The sequence below is a fragment of the Ascaphus truei genome, chromosome 7 (assembly GCF_040206685.1).
Source record: "Ascaphus truei isolate aAscTru1 chromosome 7, aAscTru1.hap1, whole genome shotgun sequence".
NCBI lineage: Eukaryota > Metazoa > Chordata > Amphibia > Anura > Ascaphidae > Ascaphus > Ascaphus truei.
The window spans coordinates 39,132,614-39,159,448 of NC_134489.1; the positions used below are offsets into that span (position 1 = coordinate 39,132,614).

The 26,835-nt window shown below is 50.7% G+C and overlaps 1 protein-coding gene across 3 annotated transcripts in view; it reads left to right on the forward strand.

The window, feature by feature from the left end:
• IGSF9 (immunoglobulin superfamily member 9) overlaps positions 1–26,835 on the forward strand; it is a 62,265-nt gene that overhangs the window by 20,219 nt on the left and 15,211 nt on the right. For 2 of the 3 annotated variants that reach the window (XM_075607806.1, XM_075607805.1), the window contains exons 4-13: positions 10,596–10,748; positions 13,997–14,148; positions 16,266–16,383; positions 17,049–17,190; positions 21,147–21,292; positions 21,898–22,040; positions 23,283–23,423; positions 23,728–23,844; positions 24,734–24,884; positions 26,022–26,145. In XM_075607806.1, coding sequence (XP_075463921.1) covers positions 10,596–10,748; positions 13,997–14,148; positions 16,266–16,383; positions 17,049–17,190; positions 21,147–21,292; positions 21,898–22,040; positions 23,283–23,423; positions 23,728–23,844; positions 24,734–24,884; positions 26,022–26,145 — 1,387 coding nt within the window. Of the gene's footprint in view, positions 1–6,822; positions 7,003–10,595; positions 10,749–13,996; positions 14,149–16,265; positions 16,384–17,048; positions 17,191–21,146; positions 21,293–21,897; positions 22,041–23,282; positions 23,424–23,727; positions 23,845–24,733; positions 24,885–26,021; positions 26,146–26,835 lie in introns of those variants that run through there. The other variant, XM_075607807.1, reaches the window with a different exon arrangement.

The following is a 26,835-nucleotide window of genomic DNA, read 5'->3' on the forward strand; positions in this document are numbered from 1 at the left end:
AGAGTGCCGGAAACGCCGCCGCTGCACACCTCCGCCACCACCTGCCACCAACCAGAGACTGACGGGCTAAACCCATAGCCCAGAGGTAAGTACCCGAAACCCGGAGTCTCTTGGTCAAAGCCGGAGAGGTGGCAACCCTGTCTATTATATATATATATATATATATATATTTAATATATGCAGCCTTTTATTACCTTTATTGAAAACTAATGACCTAAGCTACAGATTGATTCGTTCTCCCGTTACCGATCAGCAAAGAGCCTGCTTCCCAGGGTTCACTAAATGGCTGCCTTTCAGTTTCAATCAATCCTTCAGTCAGTGTAACTCAGCAGCTACAATGTTTTCTTGTACTACTAAGGTAACATTATCTATTGTTACAGTTTGCAGCTCTCACACTGCTGGGAACATTGGCAACAAATTATCACCAACAGGAAAGTGTTAGAACATACAAGAACTTGCTATTATTATTACAAAGATCTTGCACTGCTGGGAACATTGGCAACAAATGATCACAAACAGGAAAGTGTTACAAAGATCTTGCACTGCTGGGGAGATGGGCTAAAGCCTGCTATAGGAATCACAGGATGCTCAGTGTATTAAACCTCATAAAACATGATATTAAGAGTTGAATTTTAAAATAAAAAAGGTACTAAGTATGATCTAATACTACAGAGCTGATTAAATTTGAAGTGAAACTTCTTTAGTGGCACCTAGTCCTGATGGGACAAAACTGGAGAGATGGGAGACGAAATGTGAAACGGAAGTGACGTCACGTAATGGCCGCCGCACCCCCCACACGGCCGCTGACATATGCGGTGGTGGCGATAGCCGCCGGCGCCGCTCCTAACGGCCGCCGTTCCCTGCCCGCGCCCGTTGCCATGCCGCGCCTGCGCAGTTGTGATGGCGCCACTGACTCATCCAATCACAGCGGGAAGAGTGGGGAGGGGGTGGCGCGCAGCCGCTATCTGTCCCCGGCGGGTGCAGGCCGAGCAGCACACTGACCTGGATCTCCTGGTAGTGCTCCTGTAGGTCTTCCCACTCCCGCAGCGCCGGCAAGCTCATGGCGGCTGTGATAGCCGAGGCCTCCGCTTTGCCCTCCAGCACCAGGCAGACACGGGCACTTCCTGGTTATCATGCGCGGCCAATGGGAGCTCTCCCCCCGGTCATGTGGTGCGCAGAATTGTGGAGGGGGGGGGGGTGTGGTGACCCGGCCGGTAGTGGCACTGAGTATCTCCCCCTATCATGCAGCACCGCCAGACGGGGCAGGAGGAGGAAGGGAAAGCTCCTGCTCCGGTCCGGTGAGGGAGAGTTGTTAACTTGTCGCCAGGGGGCTGGCTGCAGCAGGACACACGCACACACACACACACACACTGACTGACACACACTGACTGACACACATACACACACACACTGACCCACACACACACACTGACCCACACACACTGACCCACTGACTGACACACATACACATACACACACACACTGACCCACACTGACTGACACACATACACACACACACACACACACACTGACCCACACTGACTGACACACATACACACACACACACTGACCCACACTAACTGACACACAGACACACACACACTGACCCACACTGACCCACACTGACTGACACACACACACACACACACACACACTGACCCACACTAACTGACACACAGACACACACACACTGACCCACACTGACCCACACTGACTGACACACACACACACACACACACACACACTGACCCACACTGACCCACACTGACTGTCACACACACACACACACACACACACACACACACACACACACACACACACACACACACACAGATACATACACTGACCCACACTGACTGACACACATACACACACTGACTGACACAGATACATACACTGACTGACACACACACACACACACACACACACACACACACACACACACACACACACACACACATACTGACTGACTGACTGACACACATACATACACACACTGACTGACACACACACACACATACAGTCACTGACTGACACACACACACACACACACTGACTGACACACACACATACAGTCACTGACTGACACACACACACACACACACACACTGACTGACACACATACACACACACACACACACACACATACACACACAGATACACACACATACACATACTCACTCTCATTGACCGACACACATACACACAAGGAATTCACACTTAGTGCAAATAGCTAATACAGGGGATGTGTGCCGAGCACGCGCATTATAAGTCAAATTTTATTTGCGATTTGTCAATGAAATTGTATTTTGATTTTTAATTAAAACATCACCAACACAAATACAATTTCTGTGACAAAAGTCATAGAAGTTTCACTTACTATGCGCGTGCCCAGCACACACAGCTTTTCTTTTATTTTAATCACACATGGAGGATATTGCTGCGATCGCTCCTTTAAGTTGGATACTAAAGTGAATTTGTTATGAACCCAAATGAAAGGAGGCGAGCGATAGGAGCTGCAGAAACCCCCCCCCTCTCTCTCTCTCTCTCTCTGCCGCCAGACCGCCTCCCCCCCCGCCCCTCCTGCCGTTTAAATGTGAAACACTTCCCATGGCAACAGGCTGTTTATTTTCAATCCGGGGAAGAAAGCCGTCCCGGCGACCGGCGCACCTCGGAGGCCGCGTTCAGATTGGACAGGGCTTGGATTTCAGTCTGGTAACCATAGTTACCAGGTGGATGGGAGAGGGGGGGAGAGAACGCCGTGTAGCCAGTGTTTGGGGCTGGGTTCAGTCCAGGCTTGGGCCGGGGGGCGCATGTTACACAGTCACAGATCGCTTGCGAGGCGGGAGCAGCTCGCATTGTGCTTACCCACTGGAGTAGAATATTCCATTCTCTGAACCTCCCATTGCAACTTTGTATGTTTTTTTAATTTAATACCTTACTAGGTTAAGTTTGGCTTAGGGCCTGGGTGGCCAACGCCAGTCCCCAAGGGCCACCAACAGGTCAGGTGTTTGAGCCACCTGTGCTGAAGCAGGGATATCCCAATCAGTGGCTCAGTCGAAGTGGCTCGAAGACTGAGCCAGCTGTGCTGAAGCAGGGATATCCCAAAGGTTCAGTTTTTTTTTTGGGGGGGGGGGAGCGCAGGTATATGCAGGGATGTCCCAAACACCTGTTGGTGGCCCCGGAGGACTGGAGTTGGCCACCCCTGGCTTAGGGCTATGAAAGGAGTGGCATTGGAGGACGGAGACCGCCTGCACACACTGACAGCCAAAAGAAATGACTTCTTTTTTTATGAGACCAGATGGTTTCTGTTGTGTAAAGAATTCGGTAATAAGAGTTCAAGGGCGTGATCTTCACTGCTTAACCGTAACAGGGACGCCACGGTACCTGCCACATCCACTAATAATCATCGTCTCGTGTGTCCAAATGAAGTTTATTAGAAGATGAGACCGTGCAAAGTTGAAGGCGATTGCAGTCCTGTCCCGTAAGCATATAACGTGTGTGTAGTATATATTACAGTACTAAGCCCAAAGTGGCAACAAGGGAACAGTTAGTGACTACTAGTACCAAGAGGGAACATGCCACTCCAGTCGTTACTCTGCCCTGCAGGTCTTAAGGGAGAAAAGCCTTACTATTTTAAAAGGGTTATATTATATTTATACCACACAGTAAAAAAGTGACGAGTACAGCAGATACATAAACACGTGTGAGCACATTCGTACGTCTCAGACAGGGCTTCCACTGCAGCCAGGGATTCTGGGTAATGGCATGCAAATGAGCACACAGTGTCACCTTTTACTTCATGTCCATTTTAACATGGGACCCCTATAAGTTTCTGCCTGCCGCATTACACAGCTTTTCAGCACCGCCTGGTTTACAGAAGTGCAGAGCCAGTAACCCTACTCACAGACCGCTTGTTTCAACCTGTTGGGTCACAGCCGTTTGTTTAATTTGTCTTGAAATTATCGTTGACTCCGGGTTTGAACGTGGACCTCCGCTTCCCGTGGCGGTGCCGATGGGCAGGACACGTTTTTTTTTTGTGCTGTACCCGTTTATTGTCCATTTTAACATGGGACCCTTATAAGCTTCTGCCTGCCGCATTACACAGCTTTTTGGGTGCAGAAGTGCAGAGCCGGTATCCCTACTCACAGACCTCTTGGATCAGCGCGAGGCTGGTTATACTGGCTCTGCAATGTGACGACGCTGGAATAGGTTTCAACCTCACATTATAGAAGTTATGTTGGGTTAAAAAGTGACAGAACTCCACCAGCGTGCAGCAAATAAAACAAATAATGCTATTTATACAATATGAAGATGGATGTTTAGTCCTCGAAATAACAATAAATAGCGTCGCTCGGTAGTCGGTGCCATTGCACTTAGGTTACTGGTACACACTGTTCCTGACAGGGGAATGTTTGTGACCTTTCCTTGTTCTAAGCAGCTGGATTCTTTCCTGCCCCCAATAAAAACTCGTCCTTTGTTGGAAGACCATAAAATGGCACACACACTAACTATGTCAATAGCCAGAGCAATAAAATCCCCACAGAGTAGAGCAGGGCTGGCAACTTTGCCAACAGGCCAGGTTTTCAGGATATCCCTGCTTCAGCACAGGTGGCTCAATTTTCGACTGAGCTACTGATTGAGCCACATGTGCTGGAGCAAGGACGGATTGAGCCACCTGTGCTGAAGCAGGAATATCCTGAAAACCTGGCCTGTTGGTGGCCCTTGAGGACCGGAGTTGCCAGCCCTGGTGTAGATCCTGGTCTGACTCTCCACACGTAGAGATGGTACCACGCGCTGGTACCACGCGCTGCCACCGCGCACGTTGTACCAGATCTGTATGTAAAATGAATTAGACAGGACAGTGCGTGTATACAAAATGTCTGTACGCCCGCTTAGCGCGCGGTATTTAGTGGGGTTCATGCAGAACGGCGTGTGTGTGTGTGTGTGTGTGTGTGTGTGTGTGTGTGTGTGTGTGTGTGTGTGTGTGTGTGGGGGGGGGGGGGGGGGGGGGGGGGTGGCCTCGCACTGCTGCTGCCCGGCTCGCTGCAGAAATAAGCTAATAACAAAGCAGTGTGTTCCTGTGCGTGTGCGTGTGTGTTCCTGTGCGTGTGCGTGTGCATGTGTGTTCCTGTGTGTGTGTGTTCCTGTGTGTGTGTGTTCCTGTGTGTGTGTGTTCCTGTGTGTGTGTGTTCCTGTGCGTGTTCGTATTTCCAACTTCCCCATTATAGCTTTGTTTTAATTTATATCTGTTTATTGTGTGTCTGGGAATCTACTTATAGCTTAAGGCTGTTGGATTTGTGTGTGTGTGTGTGTGTGTGTGAGTGTGAGTGTTTGCATGCATCTCTGTGTTTATAGCACTGTGTGTGTGTGTGTCCCTGTGTTTATAGCACTGTGTGTGTGTGTCCCTGTGTTTATAGCACTGTGTGTGTGTGTCCCTGTGTTTATAGCACTGTGTGTGTGTGTCCCTGTGTTTATAGCACTGTGTGTGTGTGTCCCTGTGTTTATAGCACTGTTTTGTGTGTGTGTGGGTGTGTGTGTCCCTGTGTTTATAGCACTGTGTGTGTGTGTGTGTGTCTGCAGTATAAACTGACATGTTATTATTCAAACTACAAAGGTGGGAGGTTTCGGTTAATAACGCGGAGGGGCCACCCCTAACCCCCCTGAACACATGGGTCTCTGGCAACCAGGACAGCTTTTTTCTAATTGTTATTTGATAAACACGCCAGAGATTCCCATTGGGGCATCTTTTGATAATTTGAAAAATGCATCTGTCTTCTGATCCCTTCCTTTCATCTTTCACATCCCCCCTCCCCCTGTCTCTCCTCCCCCTCCCTCTGTCTCTCCTCCCCCCTCACTCTCTCTCCCCCCCACACCGTCTCTCTCGCTCCGCCCCGTCTCTCCTTTCCTTCCCCCCCTTTGTCTCCCATTCCCACCCCCCTCTGTCTCTCCTTCCCCCCCCCGTATCTCTCCTTTCCCCCTCTCTCCTCCCCCACTGTATCTCCTGCCCCCCCCCGCAGTATCTCCTGCCCCCTTTTCCCCCTCTGTCTCTCCTCCACACCAGTATCTCCTGTCCCCCTCTCCCCCCCTGTATCCTGCCCCCCCTCTCTCTCCTCCCCCCCTGTATCTCCTGCCCCCTCTCTCTCCCTCCTCCCCCCCCCATTATCTCCAGTCCCCCCTCTGTCTCTCCTTCCCCCACCCATACCCCTCTTTCATCCATCCTCTCTCTTCCCTAATATATTCCTGTTCCCTTTCGGCTCCATATCCCATGACTAGGTCTCCTATTTCCTCTCTTCTGTCCCTGCTTCTCTCCCTGCCCAACTCTCCTTCTCCCTATATCTTTCATGCTGAACTGTAGCAGTTACGGTACCATTAGACTGCCTCACTTTGCCATAAGCCGAAATCGACCCAGGCTACAATGTCATCTCGTACCAACCATATTGTGATCCGCTTGTGCTTGTCACCAGGGGAACAGCAGCTCAGAAGAACATCACAACGGCGGCCATTTTAATAGGCCCCACAAATATTGCTTCACCATCAGATATTCCCCTACACAGAATAGTAGTGGCGGATTTCACCAACAAGCGAGTGATCAGGGTGAGAGGGAATGTGTAAGGAAGGGGGAAAAACGATACATGACCCAACTGGACCATGTGGGTCAGAGCAGCTCTTTAAACTCTTCCAATGGAACGGTCCTGCTCGGCGCTGCGCGCCCAGGGCTGTCCTGCATACACCGACCAATTAAATCTCCCCTACTTTTTTTTCCCAGAAGGCTCTTTTTTTTTTTTTTTTGTGATCCTTTGAATGCCGGTTGCTAGGAAGTGTGTGGCGGTGGTTGCTATGACAACGGTGTTATGTTACTATTAAAAAAAAAGTCATGAATGGGAGTTAATGGGACGTGTTTCACATCAGTGGAGGCATACGTTCATAATACTCTGCTTTAAACATGCTCGGATCGTCTTTTTCCTGCTTCATTCCCATGTGCTCCTGATTCAAGACATCGTAAGTCAAAGGGATAGGGAGGTTTAAAGATGGCTACCCATTCATCAACAGCCAACGCCAGGGGTGGGCAACACCTGTCCTCACAGACCACCAACCGCCCAGGTATTGGGTATATCGGCGCTTCAGTACAGGTGGTTCAATCAGTCCCTGCTTCAGCACAGGTGGCTCAATTAGTCCCTGCTTCAGCACAGTTGGCTCAATCGGTGGCTCAATGATTGAGCCCCCTGTGCTGAAGCAGGGATATCCCGAATACCTGGCTGGTTGGTGGCCCTCGAGGACTGGTGTTTGCCACGTGTTGGCAGTGGTGGGGTGAAGACTTTGCTATCAGGTGTGGATGTGTACGTTATTATCGTGTGTGTGTGTGTATAATCGTGTTTGTTTGCTTGCTTGTGTATATACGCATGTACTTATGTTGGCTCGTGGAGCTGTGCACTGGTGGATGTACGATTTAGGAGGATTTTCACTGATCTCCTCATATCCCAACCAGTCCACATTGTGGATGAGGTCGAGAGATTTAACTCCTGTGCTGCCAAACGGGCCCCCAACGCAGTAACAACCGAGGGGCATCGCAGGTCCCAGCTCAGCATCGGAGTTTTTAAATCGTCCGCCCCCGTTTTTAAATCTTGGGGTGCGGTTTTGCGCCACCTTGCTATGCATTGGGGGCCCTCGCCTGTGCAGGAGTTCCTCGCCCAGCACGGAAAGCGTTCCTAGATATTTGTGCACGAGTTGTACAAGCCCCACGCACCTCGCCTGTGTGCAGCCAGGGCTTATCCACTAGTAAAAGACTCCGGGTTTTAGCCAATTGAAATTTGGCTAATGTGGTTCTGATCGGATCAGCCGACTGATAATAGCACCAGGCAATTAAGAAGATTGCATTTGCTTCTCTTGAAGTCTTATCTCCCCCTCATCGCCTCCCCTCCCCCCCGCCCCCCCTTTTGTGGACAGCTTCAGCAGAAAGCAGAAGGACACATTGGGGGCAGACAGAGGCGGTCACGGTCCCTGCAGATTGAGATGGGCTAGTCGCCTGTGTACCCCCCGGAGGCCGGACGCCAGAGATACTGTACATGCCACTCCGTACACATGGCAGTCCTAGTACATTGTAACCTTGTACACACAGGAGGTGCACGTGTGACCAAGGGGTCAGTCTGTGTGTCCTGGGGTCTTCCGTCCATCTCCTTTTTCCACATTTTCTCATTCATTCTTTTCTTCTCAAGCGCTTTCTCCCCTTATCTTTTTTCCTGTACCCCCTCCCCCCACTCTTTTCCCTTCCCCTACCCACACTATGTTTTGTTTCTCTCTTTCATTAGTCATGCCACCAAATCATAGCCTATCTAATTGACCCTTCACCTTGTGACCTCCCCTCCATCCCACTCCCATTTGTTCCCCATGTACAAACCCCCATCCCATCTGAGGAAGAGACCTTTAAACAGGCGGTGATCAACTCCAGTCCTCAAGCCCCCCCCCCCCCCCCAAACAGGTCTGGTTTTCAGGATATCCCAGCTTCAGCACAGGTGGCTCAAAGACTGAGCCTCTGATTGAGCCACCTGTGCTGAAGCAGCGATACCCTGCAAACCTGACCAGTTGGGGGTGCGGGGGGGGGTTGAGGACTGGAGTTGAGTCTCCCTGCTTTAAACAATCCAAATTCCCAGGCACAGAAACACGTTTGCCGTGAAATAAATGGTTCTGTACCCTAACTTGCCCAGGACATAACAGGACAGCGAGAGGTAACTCTCAATGTATCACTTCCTGGTCATAAGTAAACATATAAACAATCCAATCTTTCATGGCAACATTAGGGCAGCGTGATCTATTCCATTAAAATACTGTTCCCATGCGTTCACGTTTCCCCTTTAAAAGGCGCCTGTGTTAGGCCGCGCTTATAGTGCCGGCGATGCGACGTCGCCCGAAAACAAATGCATTGCCGCCACCGCGTGAGCTTATAGTAAGCGCAACGGCGACAATGCGAAGGAGCCATGTCGCCATCGCGAAAACGGGTAGCCGGCAAAATTAGATTTTTCAAGGGCTGTCGCCCTTGAACCAATCAAATGGGCGGAAACCCGCGATGCCGCCGCCCGGCGAAATATAACTTTCGCCTACGGCGACGGGTGACGTCACCCGTTGTGTCGCCATCGACGGCACTATAGGCGCGGCCTTACATGTAATGGAGTCAGACTGCATCCAGTATTACATGTAATGGGGTCAGACTGCATTCCCGTGTCAGCTCTGCCAGTCTGCACAGTGGCTTGTAATATAGTGCGCATGCGCGTCAATGATAATTGCAGGTATGTGCGCCTGACGTTGCTATACTTGAGACGCGCACGGCTGTGAGCGTTGGCGCGGCAGATCTGTGGAAATACAAGAAATGTGAATTTTCGCGCTGCTGCCACGCTGCGAGCCAATCACAGCACGGCCTAACACTGTGACGTCAGAGCCACGCCCCCTAGCCGCGCGGCGTCACCGCTTGCCCTATAGAAGCTAAACGCGCGCGCCACGTGCACCAGCGCGTACTATATTACAAGCCTTACCGAGGCTGCTGATCAAGTCACCTAGTGAAGGTGACACTGCTGCGGCTGCTGTGCAATGTTCATATTTCTCATTAAAACATTATTTACAGCTCAGTGACAACAGAATATACCATTTTTAGCCTGGGTGGATTTTTTTATGGAGCAAGGGGAAAGGTTAAAATCTTGGACTTCAATAGGCAGCGAAAAAGAGGATAATAATGCAACGTTTTAGGGTATACAGTGGTGTGTGTGTATATATAATCTCAATGAGTAGGGGCAGCCAAAGGGTGTCAGCCATGTGTTAATGCTACTGCTGGTCAGTTACAATCCGAAACACATCAACTTTCTCTTCCCCGGTACACTATGTTTTCACTTATCCTGCCTTATAGATCAGGGGTGGCCAACTCCAGTGCTCAAGGGCCACCAACAGGTCAGGGTTTACAGATATCCCTGCTTCAGCACAGGTGGCTCAATGGCTGAGCCTGTTTGAGCCACCTGTGCTGAAGCAGGGATAGCTCGAAAACCTGTAAGTGGTGCTTGAGGACTGGAGCTGGCATCCCCGTGTGTGTGTGTGTGCGCGCGTGTGTGTATGTATGTCTTTATTTATATAGCGCCATTAATGTACATAGCGCTTCACAGCAGTAATACACATGACAATCATATAAATAACAAATAATACAAATAACAGATCATGGGAATAAGCGCTTCAGACATAAAAAATAAACATTTAGGAAGAGGAGTCCCTGCTCCGAAGAGCTTACAATGTTAGAGTGTAAGCTCCTTGGGGCAGGGCCAGCTTACCTCTTCTAACACAATTGTAACCTTGTCTGTAACGGTTGCATACGCCGATAATCCTATATTATCCCTAACTGTCTGTAGATTGAATGTGTAACCTCTGTTCATTTAATGCAACCATGTATTGTCATAACTCTGTGCCCAGGACATGCGTGAAAACGAGAGGCAACTCTCAATGTATTACAGTCAGTCAGCTACAGTACCTCCTATCCCAATACAGGTCCGGACAACGTCTTATTGTGTTAACCCTGCACACTTCCTTAAGCGCTGGTCTACGTTTCTGTATTTCCACAGGGCGCACCAGGATTGAGGAAGGCGCCTCTCTACGCATAGATTCCCTGCGCTCCGATGACCAAGGCTGGTATGAGTGCCGGGTGCTCTTTCTGGACCGTCACCACGTGGACGAGGATTTCGAGAACGGGACCTGGGTCCATCTCACTGTGAACTGTAAGTCACCTCTGAGGTCCCCCGTGCAAGGCGCCGTGACGCTGCTTCTCCGTGTCACTGACGCCTCGTTTGAATGGAGAAGCGTCTTTCACGGCTTGTTGAACGAGGGCCTTCAGTCTCTAGATCGTACCCTACTTTTAGTGTGTTTGCCAGCACTGAATATGAATGAAATGATTATAATGTGACAGCAGTAATCGTCCAAGGAGATATAGGAGTCCGATTTAAGAGTTACCAGACCAAAGACAATGACATTTTAATGGAAATGTTCTGATTGAAAAGATTGAGACTCTACTGAAGCCCGTGGGTGCGTTACACACTACAACTACGCAAAGATGTACACATCTGTTTATTTGGGGACGACAAACTCACTGTTGCGCCCTTTGGCAGGTTAAGGGTTAACACCCCCCCTGCTGCTCTCTGCCCCGGCAGACCCGCTGAGCTGGTACTGCCAAATCGGAGCAGGAAAACGGTACGGACAGAGGGACACCGTCTGTACAAGGGCACCTAATCCTCACAGCGGAGGCTCAAGAACCTCTGTATACAGCACGGAGGGGGCGTTCCGGACTTCCTGCCCCCTAATTTAACCTGCCTCAGCTCTGCTTTGTGTCGCGACCCCCCTACACGCTGGCTGTTGTGACAGGAGGGGCAATGGGCTGTCCCTGTGATAGCAGATGAAAGGGAACTTCCCATCTCAGGACCATGAAAGGAGAAACCTGAAAGGCAGGACAAGGAGAAAAGGAGCTCACGCTAATTAGATCAGAAGTGCAGTTTCTTCTGATCCCTCACCTCTAACCACACTCAGTACCCTCTCCCTTCCTCTCTATACTGACAAAAAAATTAACCCTCACCCAAAGGAGCAAGAAAAGGCAAACTTGCCGTGGGAATCTTCTATCCTCCACCAGAGCCTGGAGCAAGAACGCAGCAATGAAAATATTACAATCATACAACCCATTATTATATACTGCGAGACCCTGCGGGTCATCTATATACATTGGGAGTTAAGATAAGAAACATAAGTGCATGTCCATGTCTTCCACAGGTCCCCAAAACCTGCTTTACCCCATTGTCACATTAAAAGTTAAAGGTCCCACAAATAGTAAGGGTGATAGGGGTGCTCCATGATTTTGGAATTATCTTGAAGGTTATATGTAAGATCAGCTAGTAATGATACATTAGACAATATGTAAGATGTATTAGGTCTATAGTGTATGTACAGTACAATATAAGATGTGTAAGGTCTGGAATATCTGTGGCAGGTGTTCTATTAGAACTCATGCAAAGAAATTACATTTTATTCATAATACATAATAATCATTTGCAGGTTTTTTGACCATCCTTTTGTAGGGACTTTTTATCAGGTGCTTGCTTCACTATATAACAGAAACTATTAACATTTAATGAAGATGGATGCGTTGTACAATATTTCACTTATAACAAATTGAACTGTTCATGGGAACTATAGCATACATTATGTAATTATATAGGATTGCCTTTTAGGGGAGATTACGTGCTATTGATCTTCAACCAATATGGGGCTTTTTGTGACTTCTGAAATAGTTTTAGTGTCTTATTCAACCCCCCCCCCCTCTCATTCCTTTACAGATCACTGAAAGACAGTCACAATGTCCCTTTGTGTAACCTTAACTACGCCGCACCCTGCTCCCAGTCTGACCCATTTACACTCTTCTAACATTACCTTTAAAGGCCTCTGCGTGGTATTATAGGAGTGGCTTGATTATATGGAGTTTAAACTAACTTCTTAATAGCCACAGCAGCAATTCCAGTGCCGCAGTAATCAGGGATGAGACGGTGCTCTTCAGAAAACCAAAGTGGCGTTTATGTTTAAGAATACTATGTTTTATTAATATTTCTCAAACTGCTCTTTGATGTTGTAATTAAGTGTGCAGGTAACAGGGGGAGGGGGGGGGGGAAGTACCTGCATTTTGTGGCAATAGAATTCTTTTTGAAGAGCTAAGTGGGATTGCCACTTTTTAAGTAATTACAGAGACTGATGAAACATAAAGCTAATCACAGTCCCTCCCCCCCCCCCCCCCGGGCCCTCCGCTCTTGTTTAGTCTGCGTCTGCCTCACACCTATACACTTATAATTCTTGTGAGAAGAGCTAATCGCATCTTCCCCGCAGCCTGCGTCCCTACAAACACCTCGGGGGAACGGGAAGCGTCGTTCATTAACCCCTTCTACCCACCGGAGCGGTCTGCAACACATTTCCATGCTCCTCTGGCAGCCAATGGGTTAAGCAGATCTGTTTCTAAAAGAGGGGGCGGGGGGGAAAGGGTCTTAAAAAATGGCGGCTGAGAAATGGGGCGCACGGCAGCCACTCCCCGGAGGTGTGAGCCCTGGATATAAGGACAGTGATTGTATTTTCGGATTGTGGTTCTGTAAAGATAAGAACACCAATAAGCATGCGTTGGCAATGGCAGATCATGCGTTATCTTCTGTTTGTATTGCGCCAACCTAGTCCGTGGCGCAGTACAATGTGGGAGGGAGAACAACAACGTGTGACAAAAGAGTACATCTATATTAGGAGAAACTGAGATCATTGCAAGGACGTCCCTGTCCCCAGAAGCTTACAATCCAGTGATGAGGGGTTTCCTCTTATTAAGAGATGGGGGGTATTTGCCTAACTTCACAGGGGGGCTTTTCGTGTGGTCCGGTTCTGGAACGAGCCCCTTCTGCTCCCGCTGCGTGACTCGAGGCGCGAGATATGGATGGAGCCCAGTTGTGGTCACACGCCTGCCTCCACGGTCGGTACGTGGCACGTGGTCCTTAGGCTGGAACCTCCTTCGTGTGTGTTTTTTAATTCTTCTCATTCAACGCGATACCTTGAAATGAACACCGGTCCGAGGCCGCGACGTGTTACCTGGGAAGGCACGTGCTAGAATATCCATCGGAGAATACGCCTGGCTGAAGATCTGAATACATTTGCAATGCGTCCGTCTCTTAACAATGCAGTCCCGGTCGGCAAGATTGGAGTTGTTTATAAAGGGAAAGCGCTCAGTCATTGAACCACTTTATTGCATCTTTGTTTAATATCTGTGTGTGCATTTAAAACCAAAGGATATCTCACAGTAGCTCATTCAGAATCCATTCATCTTGTGGCTAAATCAGTGGAGGCATACGTTCATAATACTCTGTGGCTAAATCGCTGTCCCCTGAAGTAGGTAGGGTGTGAACAGGCCACATGGACCAAAGGGTCTTTAACAGAGTGCCTGCTTTCTTCCCAACAGCCCCGCCCGCTTTCCGTGAGACTCCGCCCATGTATGTGGAGGTGCGTGTTGGCGAGACACTGACCCTCACCTGCCTGGCCTACGGCAACCCTCAGCCCATTGTTGTGTGGAAAAGAGATGATGTCACCATCGTGGGCGGGGACAAGGTCCAGGTAAGTACAAACAAAGGGTTATTTAAGTGTGTGTGTGTGTGTGTGTGTGTGTGTGTGTGTGTGTGTGTGTGTGTGTGTGTGTGTGTACACTGCAAACGAGAGGTAACTCTCAATGGATTACTTCCTGATAAAACATGTTATAAATAAATTAAAATTCCCAAGACAAAAATCATTTTATGCTGCTAATCTGTGTCACCTTTTCTGTGATCTGCATCACTAAATGACACAAGATCTGTCTTGTGATGTTCCCATCCGTGCAAGAAAGTGTAGTATTATAAAGCAGTTGGACCAATTTCTGCTTGGAGTACGGACCAACGGAAAAGGCTGCTAAACTTCAGCCCGCTTCCGCTCCCACCCACATGGTGTGGCGTAATGGCGCGCTGAACTCTTTCGTGGATCTGGTCCTAAGGGCGCTCTCCTGTCGCCCCAAAAACTGCTGACCTTTCACTGCCCTCCAAACAGCAACAGATAAACAGCAGGAGGCATTAAAATCAACACGTCAGACCTGGCAGGGGTCTGTGGACAAAGATAGGAGGGAGAGACTCACCAGAAGTATACAGCATTGCATGTTTAGGCCGAAAAGCCCCATTGTACTGTGTAGGGATTTTCAGACGAAAATGACGGGAAAGGCCACTTCGGAATATACAGATTGACCCCCGAAGCAGCTGGTAGCAAGTATCTAAGGGTGACGCTTCGCAGAACGTTTTACATAACTTGTGTCATCACTTTTTTAGTGAATGTAACCGCAGCAATATCAAGAGGGGGGGGGACGCGGTTTCACCGGCTGAGATGTTAAATACATCTCCTCTCCACCAGCCAAAAAGGAACAATCGCCACAAAATAACCAAATATGTCATCTCCCAGCGGGTCATTCAGAATCCATTCATCTTGCGGCTAAATCGCTGTCCGCTGAAGTGGGGGTGACAGTAGGGTGGGCAGTACCTCCGACAGTAAAAACCAGGTCTCCCGGGAGCAGCGATTGTGAATAAGTTTGCCTTTATTACTGCACTTCGCACACTCTGCCTGTTTACCCTGGCAGTGTATTATGAAAACATCTATTGTGCCTGCGTAGAGGCATCAGAACAGCAGAGGGTACCGTGTCAGATCCTTATAACAAAGGGGTATTGTCATTCTATTGTAGGGCCCTTTTGGTTGCAGTTTGGCTGAGAGTATCTGCAGCTCTGCTGCCCTCTAGTGTCTGGCTGCTGCATCAGCACATGGCCTGCTATTTTGCTACATTCTTACTGGAGAGTCACAATGTCAAATTCTACAATATCCTCCCATTTATTACAGTAAATAGAGGCGCCGGTCAAAACAATTATTAGGAAAGCAAATCGCATACATGTCATCAATGGGTCGTTATATATTATAAACCTCTGCTTTGAAAATAGCAATCCATCAATTAAATATAGTACAAAACAAATGAATCAGTGAAATGTACTTATTATCCCAGATATCCTACCAAGAAAGACACACTGCGAACACATTTCTGCCCATAATTACCATACAGTGCTTTTCCACTTACTTAAATGAGGCGTCTTATGGAATAGCACCATTTAGGGAATATGGGCCTTTATCCCTTCGCTGCTGATGGGCCTGGCATCAAAGAGGTCAATCTTGTGATACATTTAAAACAATATACAGTCGCACCCTAAGTGAGACTAAGTAATTCCAGCCTCGATGACCATGTTATAAGCAGCCGTACTGCCGTACACCCCGTGCTCATTTGAAGGCAGAAAAATATCCTAAAACAGATTCTCAAATCTAGTCTTCAAGATCCCCCCCAACAGGTCAGGTTTTGAGGATATCCCTGCTTCAGCACAGGTGGCTCAATCAGTCCAGTCCCTGCTAAAGAACAGTCTTTGAGCCATCTGTGCTGAAGCAGGGATATCCTTAAACGTTGAAGACTGGAGTTGGGAACCCCTTGTCCTAAGACATGATATTCTGATCATCGATATTCACATGCTGGTTACATAGATGTGTTACACGCCTTACACACACCCCCTCTCCCCCCCCCCCATGCATTCATTGCGGCTTCCGTCCTCCCCGGAGATACTTTCATTGTGTAATCGGGCTTTATTGCGCAAACCGTGCCCTCTCTCTGCCCTCCCGCGCAGGTGAATAACGGCTCGTTGCGGATTGTCGCGGTGGAGCGTTACCGAGCCGGAGTCTACACGTGCCACGCGTCCAGCGCGGAAGGCGAGGTCACGCACACCTGCCGTGTGCTTGTCCATGGTAAGGGATTCATTCACATTGTATATCCCAGGGGTGGCCAGCTCAAGGGCTGAAGGGCCGCAAACAGGCCAGGTATTAGCGATATCCCAGCTTCAGCACAGGTGGCTCAATCAGTCCCAGCTTCAGCACAGGTGGCTCAATCAGTCCCAGCTTCAGCACAGGTGGCTCAATCAGTCCCAGCTTCCGCACAGGTGGCTCAATCAGTGGCTCAGTCTTTGACTGAGCCACTGATTGAGCCACCTGTGCTGAAGCAGGGATATCCTGAGAACCTGACCTATTGGTTGCCCTTGAGCACTGGGGTTGGCCACCCCTGGGATATCCTTTTTATGTTACTTCCGTGCTTTAATGGACACGCATATGTACAATCTCACAGCCTCCTGCAGTGTTCGGACTCTCCTCCTCCATGCGAGTGTCCCCGTTCCTGTGTGACCTTCCTGTATGCTCTTCTGCTCTGTGCCTGTCCTGTTTCCCGTGGTCTCTGCTCCCACTGCGAGTCCCAGGAAACCCGGAGTCCGGCCTCCTTGCTGAGCGTCCCCCCCCGGAAGTTCACTATGCGCAGAGGGCGGGAGCAAGGTTTCAGCTCCGTCGTGTCTCTGAGCTGCAGGGACGCGTCGCCGGTCCGAGCCGTGTCATGTCATCGAGACCTTTGTATCTCCCTGCCCCAGGTCCTCCCATCATTATTGTCCCCCCGGAGAACACCACCGTCAATGTTTCCCATGACGCCTTCCTAGCCTGCCAGGCAGAAGCGTATCCCACCAACCTCACCTACAGCTGGTTCCAGGCCAACAGCAACGTCTACCTCCTCAGGTAAGAGGACTTTGCGCCAGCGCTGCCCGCAAGATAGGGACACCCGGTCTAGGACGTTTGGTCGCAGACGTTTTGCCGCAACCAAATCTCCGCTAGCGTTTAGGCACCATGCACCTCCTCGCCGCTGGCCGCTTTTCCGCCAAGGTAAATCCCTAACCTTACTCCTTACCCTAAATCCCCCTAATCTTAACCCCCACCAACAATGCTACCCCCTACCCTAAAAACCATACTCCTTACCCTAATCCCCTACCCTTTACCCTAATCCCCTACCCTAAAAACTTTACCCTAATCCCCTACCCTTTACCCTAATCCCTTACCCTAAAAACTTTACCCTAATCCCCTACCCTTTACCCTAATCCCTTACCCTAAAAACTTTACCCTAATCCCCTACCCTTTACCCTAATCCCCTACCCTAAAAACCTTACTCCTTACCCTAATCCCCTACCCTTTACCCTAATCCCCTACCCTAAAAACCTTACTCTAATCCCCTACCCTAAATACTTTACGCTTTACCCTAATCCCTTACCCTAATCAATTTACTCTTTACCCTAATCCCCTACCCTAAAAACCTTACTCCTTACCCTAAAACCCCTATCCTTAATCCCTTACCGTAACCGTTAAATTAATTTACCTTGGTAAAACATCCAGCGGCGGTGGCGGAGGATCCCTCTTCGGCCGAACGCCGGTGAGACGGGCGCGCCAAATCTCCAATTCCGGTAGCACCTACAGACAAGTATTTCTCATCCCGTGGATATTTCCCTCCGAGAAGGAAGGAATCCCTGATCCAAAGAGCTTGCGATCTTATTTTGCAGAACACAATGTGCAGAGATACGGCGCAATGCTGCGCTGGAAAGAAAAATAAATCTAGTCTAGCACGTCCAGCCCGCTATGGAACAATAGTGACCCGCAGGCCGCGATGGAACAATAGTGACCCGCAGGCTTCGATGGAACAATAGTGACCCGCAGGCCGCGGTGGAACAATAGTGACCCGCAGGCCGCGATGGAACAATAGTGACCCGCAGGCCGCGATGGAACAATAGTTACCCGCAGGCCGCGATGGAACAATAGTGACCCGCAGGCCGCAATGGAACAATAGTGACCCGCAGGCCGCGATGGAACAATAGTGACCCGCAGGCCGCGATGGAACAATAGTGACCCGCAGGCCGCGATGGAACAATAGTGACCCGCAGGCCGCGATGGAACAATAGTGACCCGCAGGCCGCGATGGAACAATAGTGACCCGCAGGCCGCGATGGAACAATAGTGACCCGCAGGCCGCGATGGAACAATAGTGACCCGCAGGCCGCGATGGAACAATAGTGACCCGCAGGCCGAGATGGAACAATAGTGACCCGCAGGCCGCGATGGAACAATAGTGACCCGCAGGCCGCGATGGAACAATAGTGACCCGCAGGCCGCGATGGAACAATAGTGACCCGCAGGCCGCGATGGAACAATAGTGACCCGCAGGCCGCGGTGGAACAATAGTGACCCGCAGGCCGCGATGGAACAATAGTGACCCGCAGGCCGCGATGGAACAATAGTGACCCGCAGGCCGCGATGGAACAATAGTGACCCGCAGGCCGCGATGGAACAATAGTGACCCGCAGGCCGCGGTGGAACAATAGTGACCCGCAGGCCGCGATGGAACAATAGTGACCCGCAAGCCGCGATGCAATAATAGTGACCCGCAGGCCGCGATGCAATAATAGTGACCCGCAGGCCTGTGATGGGACAATAGTGACCCGCAGGCCTGTGATGGACAATAGTGACCCGCAGGCCGCGGTGGAAGAATAGTGACCCGCATGCCGCTGTGGAACAATAGTGACCCGCATGCCGCTGTGGAAGAATAGTGACCCGCAGGCCGCGGTGGAACAATAGTGACCCGCAGGCCGCGATGGAACAATAGTGACCCGCAGGCCGCGATGGAACAATAGTGACCCGCAGGCCGCGGTGGAACAATAGTGACCCGCAGGCTGCGGTGGAACAATAGTGACCCGCAGGCCGCTGTGGAACAATAGTGACCCGCAGGCCGCGGTGGAACAATAGTGACCCGCAGGCCGCGATGGAACAATAGTGACCCGCAGGCCGCGATGGAACAATAGTGACCCGCAGGCCGCGATGGAACAATAGTGACCCGCAGGCCTGTGATGGAACAATAGTGACCCGCAGGCCGCGATGGAACAATAGTGACCCGCAGGCCGCGGTGGAACAATAGTGACCCGCAGGCTTCGATGGAACAATAGTGACCCGCAGGCCTGTGATGGAACAATAGTGACGCGCAGGCCGCGATGGAACAATAGTGACCCGCAGGCCGCGATGGAACAATAGTGACCCGCAGGCCGCGGTGGAACAATAGTGACCCGCAGGCTTCGATGGAACAATAGTGACCCGCAGGCCGCGATGGAACAATAGTGACCCGCAGGCCGCGATGGAACAATAGTGACCCGCAGGCCGCGATGGAACAATAGTGACCCGCAGGCCGCGATGGAACAATAGTGACCCGCAGGCCGCGATGGAACAATAGTGACCCGCAGGCCGAGGTGGAACAATAGTGACCCGCAGGCCGCGATGGAACAATAGTGACCCGCAGGCCGCGATGGAACAATAGTGACCCGCAGGCCGCGGTGGAACAATAGTGACCCGCAGGCTTCGATGGAACAATAGTGACCCGCAGGCCGCGATGGAACAATAGTGACCCGCAGGCCGCGATGGAACAATAGTGACCCGCAGGCCGCGATGGAACAATAGTGACCCGCAGGCCGCGATGGAACAATAGTGACCCGCAGGCCGCGGTGGAACAATAGTGACCCGCAGGCCGAGGTGGAACAATAGTGACCCGCAGGCCGCGATGGAACAATAGTGACCCGCAGGCCGCGATGGAACAATAGTGACCCGCAGGCCTGTGATGGAACAATAGTGACCCGCAGGCCGCGATGGAACAATAGTGACCCGCAGGCCGCGGTGGAACAATAGTGACCCGCAGGCTTCGATGGAACAATAGTGACCCGCAGGCCTGTGATGGAACAATAGTGACGCGCAGGCCGCGATGGAACAATAGTGACCCGCAGGCCGCGATGGAACAATAGTGACCCGCAGGCCGCGGTGGAACAATAGTGACCCGCAGGCTTCGATGGAACAATAGTGACCCGCAGGCCGCGATGGAACAATAGTGACCCGCAGGCCGCGATGGAACAATAGTGACCCGCAGGCTTCGATGGAACAATAGTGACCCGAAGGCCGCGGTGGAAGAATAGTGACCCGCAGGCCGCGGTGGAACAATAGTGACCCGCAGGCCGCGATGGAACAATAGTGACCCGCAGGCCGCGATGGAACAATAGTGACCCGCAGGCTTCGATGGAACAATAGTGACCCGCAGGCCGCGATGGAACAATAGTGACCCGCTTGGGAGGCACATTTCCGAGCAGCAGTCTGTACGTCGCAGGATTTAATAATGGTTAAGTTCCTGTTTTACTGTGTAACCTTTAACTCAATGTATAAAACCTCGGGAATAAACGCAGCCGGAGTGAAGATTAACACGGTCTGGGCTGAATTTCAGGGGGAACATTTTGGAAATTCTGTTTATTTTCATAGAAATTCCTGTATACATCAATGTATAATGTGACCGAGTAGCAAAACGCTTGTACGAGATAGAAAGCGTGACAGACGGACGGGTGCCTGTGAATGATATCTACATGTAGATTGCAAGCAGCAATGTCTCTGCACCGGGACCCCTGGGATCTCATCCTATGCTGCTACATTGTCCCTGGGTACCTGGGAATCTAGTCTGCGAATGTTGGAATCAGAACTACAGACTCATCTTGTTCAAGTGCACGGAGAGAAATGACCGGGGTGGGAGCAGCCCCTGGGAGCAGCCCCTGGGGGAGCAGCCCCTGGGGGAGCAGCCCCTGGGAGCAGCTGGGACTCCGTCTCATCCTTCTGTCTTTCCATCTTAGCCGCCTCCAATCCAGAGTTCGCATTCTGGTAGATGGAAGCCTTCTGCTGCAGCAGGTCATCCCCGAGGATGCTGGGAAATACACATGCGTCCCCAGCAACGGCATGTGGAAGTCCCCTTCCGCGTCCGCGTACCTCACTGTGCTGTGTAAGTATGAACCGCGGGGGTTTAAAGCCGCAATCCCACCTAAATAACATACAATGGGGGTCCGTCCTGAGCCTAACTGCGCCGTTTGTATTGGATTACATGGAACCAGTGCGGCTGCTTTAAGATTTAGCTGGGATTACACATACACACGATGCTTAGGAATTAGCCTGTCTGTTTATCCCTCCTCTGCTTGTTCCCCTTCATTTTAACTGTGCTCCCTTAACCCCTTCACTGCCAGCGGGGCCAGCAAAGCATGGCAGAGAGCGGATTACATAGTTACCCGTCTATTTGCCCTTATTGGTTCTTTTGCCTAAATTCCTTCTCGGGGGGGCGTTCATGCTTTTAGATATACAGTCTTGGGATGACAGCTGCTGAGCATTCATAGCTATAGTGCTCACTAATTAACTCCCTTTATCCTTATGTTCCAATCCCTTCGCTGCCCCTGCGACACATTGTAGCTGCCATTGACCCGCAGCTCCAGCACTAGGATGTTTAAGGGCATCTGTAGCTCCCTTTGGTAGTAAGGATGATAACCAACCCTAAGAAGTGCAGTGACCTAAATTACATTGATCCCTATATCTCACGATGTCACATTTCCTGCCCAGATCCAGCTTATGTGACGGACATGCCCTCTGAGACCTACTTACCCATCGGCATGCAGGGTGTGATTAAGTGCCCCACGAGAGCCGACCCTCCTTTACTGTTTGTCAACTGGACCAAGGATGGACTCTCTCTGGAGCTGGACAAGGTACTGAACCTGTGTTAAATACAATGGACCGGTTAGTTTCTTTGACACACAGTACAACCTGCACTGTACTGTACACCAAGTGTAGGAAAAGTTACAAATTCCAATTTTATTGCATTATTTATCATGCATAACAATTTGTGCTTCATTTTTAATGCATGCGTTTCCTAACTCCATTTATTTAAAAAAAAAAAAAAACTGCAAGAGAAAATGTGGTTTTTGTGCCAAATGGAAAATCTTACCAGCCATTAAATAGCACTCATTTAAGTTTGTAAAAACATGGCAGCCATGGTTCGATTTCTGCAGAAATTCGGGACAGCCCATGCCACTTAGAGTACCTATTTGGAAAGCTATATGAGACGCACCTAGCCACAGAGACGCCCCTAGCCGCAGAGACGCCACAGAGACGCCCCTAGCCGCAGAGACGCCACAGAGACGCCCCTAGCCGCAGAGCATTACAGGATACGAGACACTATATAAGTTTTTTTTAAAAAGAGAGAGGAACTCCGAAATGTAAATAAAGAAAGACATAGTATACAATAATTCCTTTATTGAGACTGTATGACTCAAACATCTGTGACAAAGTAATGTCGTACATTACCCAACCCCCAATGTCCTTATGCACCTTCTCCCACATTTTCTGTACCCCACAATTTATTTGAAAATGAATAAAATACAAGAAGAAAAAAAAACTGCAATGAGATCACGTCATATTGTGCCCGCTCACCCAATTGTTATTTATGTCGATTTCAAACTGAAAGTCTGCAATATTAACAACGCGACACCCCGCTGTACAGTATATCTCTCCTGTGTCGGTCACAAGTATTCCCTTAGGAAAAGTGCAGATCTCACAGGTTATGAGGAAATGTGCAATTCCGACATTTTCTGAAGTTAATCAAAAAGTGGTCGTCACAAAGTAAATGGGCCGTTTAAGGAAATCTCCCGGTGCCAAGCAGAGAACGTACGTACGCCAGCGTGGGACCGGAGCAGATCTCTGAGCAGTTGCCTTAGGTGCGGAGCGATGGCACAGAGAACAGCTGTCATGTTGAAATGTTGACATTGAATAGGATTTAGTAGGTAATAGTTGCAAAGAATTACGTTTAGACTGCAACCAGTGACACAAAGTACTTCAGTGGTTAAACTGGAAACTGCCCAACCGCAGCAAACCAAACCAGTCCGGATTAAGTTACCCCCCCCCCCCGCCCCCCCCCCCCGAATCTCCTGACTTCTCCCTTTCCTTGGTAGTTCCCAGGTTGGCACTTGGAGGAAGACGGCTCTCTTGTCATCGCTACAGGGAACGATGACGCTATTGGCACCTACTCGTGCACCCCTTACAACAGCTATGGCACAGCCGGAGTGTCTCTTACCACGCAGGTCACTCTGAAGGTGAGCGAGATCCTCGTTACATCCCATTCTATTATGTGAGTCGTGTAACCCCTCCTGCTCTGTGTTACGTCATCCCAAGCCACCGACGGAGGCAGGCACGGCCGCAGCTAGGTGCCTCAATCCAGAGACCCTCAACATCAATCCAATCTCAAAAGCCGCGGTTCCTAAACCTAGATAGCCATCTTTTCTCTCCCTCTGTCCGTGGCTGTTTCTTTATTTGTGTGTCTGACTTCCGTCTGTCTCACAATGTCCACCTGACATACCTCGGCCCGGCTCCCACCCCCTCTCCCCTCTCTCCCCCCAGGAACCCCCCTCCTTCACGGTTCTCCCCAAAGAGGAGTATTTCCAGGAGGTTGGCAGAGAGCTGCTAATCCCTTGCTCTGCCTCAGGGGATCCTCTTCCGGTCATCAGCTGGGGAAAGGTGAGAGGTGTGGGGTGCACATGGTATTAATATTGGAGCTTGTTTTGAGAGCGCTATGCAGTTAGTGCACCACGGTGCACATCTGTGCTGCAAACCACTCATAACCCTGTTTTGCAACAGAAAGCTGTGATGCTGACGTGATATTTAAGTGCCTGCTGCAGTGTGAATGGGCAGATTCCCCTCCCCCCCCCCCACTCAGTAATGGTGCATATCTCCCTGGGAGGAACGCCAGCCGCTGGGCTGTGCTTCAGATCCCGCAAATGCTGCGCGACAACGCAAATCAGAATGCGCATATTTATAACCGCCCGTTCACCAGGAAAGGCGTTGGCCGCTAGAACAGGGGCAGCTAGAGGGACAAGAGCACAGGCCCTTATTTTACCGCTTGGATTTACTCCTTAACATAGGATTGAAGCAGGGGGTCTCCGGAGCTGAACCCCAGTAATGTTAGCTCTGGGGACCCCCTGCCTCCAGAGATACCTCCCTAGTAGGTGCCGGTGGCCGCTCCGCCAGCATGAATCGCATAAGTGCGGAGTTTCACAGCTCCCGCCCCCTGCGGGCCAATAGGAAGCCATGATGTCACCCGGTGCGGCTTCCTATTGGCCCGCGGGACCGGGGAGTTTTAAACCTTGCTGAGATACCGTGTCCCACTTTGGAGGTCTGTATATCGGGAAGCAGGGGGTCCCCAGAGATTAAATGAATGGGGTTCAGCTCCGGAGACCCCATGCTTCAAACCCATGTTTAAAAAAAAAAAAAAGGTTTTGACTGTGCCACTGATTGAGCCACCTGTGCTGAAGCAGGGATAGCCTTAAAACCTGACCTGTTGGTGGCCCTTGAGGACTGGCTCATCTTGCCGTTACTGCGGGTGATTGTGGATCCCTTTATCCTGCAGCTGGGAGTGTCTGGGAAAATCGCTGCTCAGACAGATGCAAACAGCAGCCTGGTTTTCCGGTCCCTCAGCAAGGAGGAGCATGGCACGTGGGAATGCACAGCAGCCAATCACGTGGCCAGGATCAGCGCACACACTGCAGTCTACGTGCTTGGTAAGAAATAACACAGGGTGCAGTATTATGAGAGGGATCCTTTCCCACCGCAAGGAGTCCAGGAGATAGTTTATTTATACAAATCACACTTAAAATGGCTTTTACCTCAAGGTTTGAAGCAGGGGGTCTCGGGAGCTGAACCGCGTTGATTTCAGCTGCGGGGACCCCCTGCATCCCTAGATACTGTATATCTGAAGGGGCTGCTACTACAGCCCTAGCTGGGCACAGACAACGTCTGTGTAAAGGTCCTGTGGGCCAATAGGACGCCGCGACATCATACCGTGCAGCTTCCTATTGGCCCAGGTGTCGTTTGAACAGAAGTGAGATACCAGCCTCACCTTCCGATGTCTTTATCTCAGGGAGCAGGGGGTCCCTGGAGCTGGAATTAATGCGGTTCCGCTCCGGAGACCCCCTGCTTCCCACCTAAGGCCTCGGTCCCAGTGATCGCGACCGGCGCGAACAAGAGACGCCCCCCCTATGGGGCCGGTCCCAGTCAGTCCGTGCGCGCGCACGCCCAAAGCGCGATGGCCCAACCACATTGCCGGCGGTCAAACAATGGCTACGTCACGGCGGCGGTGCAGCCAGTGAGGGCGAACCAGCCGCGTGACGTCATGGCCACCCCCCCTCCCCCCCCCCAGCAATCAGAAGTCCACTGATCGTTTCAGAAACGGGTGGACGCGCCGCCGGGCGCTCCAACGTGCGTGCGCACTGACTGCGGCCGTAGCCTACGGGGGAAATATATATCTATATTACAGCATTTAGTAAAATCACGTGCTGGTGCATTTAATACTGAACTCGGGTTTAAAAGAATAAAAAAAGAAAACTGGAACTTGGGCTACAATCCGGTCTGCTCGCGGCAATAACATTCGCACCACCGGGTGTCAGCCCCCAGCTCAGGGGTGGCTAGCTCCAGTCCTCAAGGGCCACCAACAGGTCAGCTTTTCAGGATATCCCTACTTCAGCACAGGTGGCTGAAGCAGGGACATCCTGAAAACCTTGCCTGTTGGTGGTCCTTGAGGACTGGTGTTGGCCACTCCAGCACTAGCTAGTCCCTAATAGAAGCGGCATGTGTGGTGTATTGTGCGCACCAGGCCAGGCGGAGCAGTCTCATGTTACTTTTCCCTTTCCCCGTCGCAGGTACCAGCCCCCACACTGTGAGCAGCGTCTCTGCTCAACCTCTGATCTCCGCAGTGAATGTTTCCTGGGTACCCGGGTACGATGGTGGATATTTCCAGAGGTTCAGCGTCTGGTACGCCCCGCTGTGAGTCTGCACGCACTGCCACTCCTTTTACCTGCCACTCGCAAACTTCATGAGAATGATCTCACAGCACAGCTGTTCTTACGGCTTTCTCTGTGCATCTTTTTAGCATGTTTATAGCTTCTGTGTCCTGGGGCAGGAGTCTTCTCTGCAGGTGTCTCATCCTTTTGCACAGGGTGCTCAGTTCCTCCTTTAGTGCAGGGGTGCTCAACTCCAGTCCTCAAGACCCCCCCTAACAGGCCAGGTTTTAAGGATATCCCAGCTTCAGCACAGGTGGCTCAATCAGCAGCTCCATCGAAGACCGAGCCTCTAATTGAGCCACCTGTGCTGAAGCAGGGATAGCCCGATAACCTGACCTGTTGGGGGATCTCGAGGACTGGAGTTGAGCACCTTTTGGTCTAGTGCAGGCCTGCACAACTCCAGTCCTCGAGAGCCGCAAACAGGCCAGGTTTTCAGGATATCCCTACTTCAGCACAGCTGGCTCAATTAGTGGCGCAGTCATACTGAGCCACTAATTGAGCCAGCTGTGCTGAAGTAGGGATATCCTGAAAACCTGGCCTGTTTGCGGCCCTCGAGGACTGGAGTTGTGCAGGCCTGGTCTAGTGCATAAAGTCAGCAGTTGTTTTAGAGCCGGGATGTTTTGGGAATAATTACCTGTGCTGTGATAAGAGGACCTCCCTGCTCCTGTGCGGA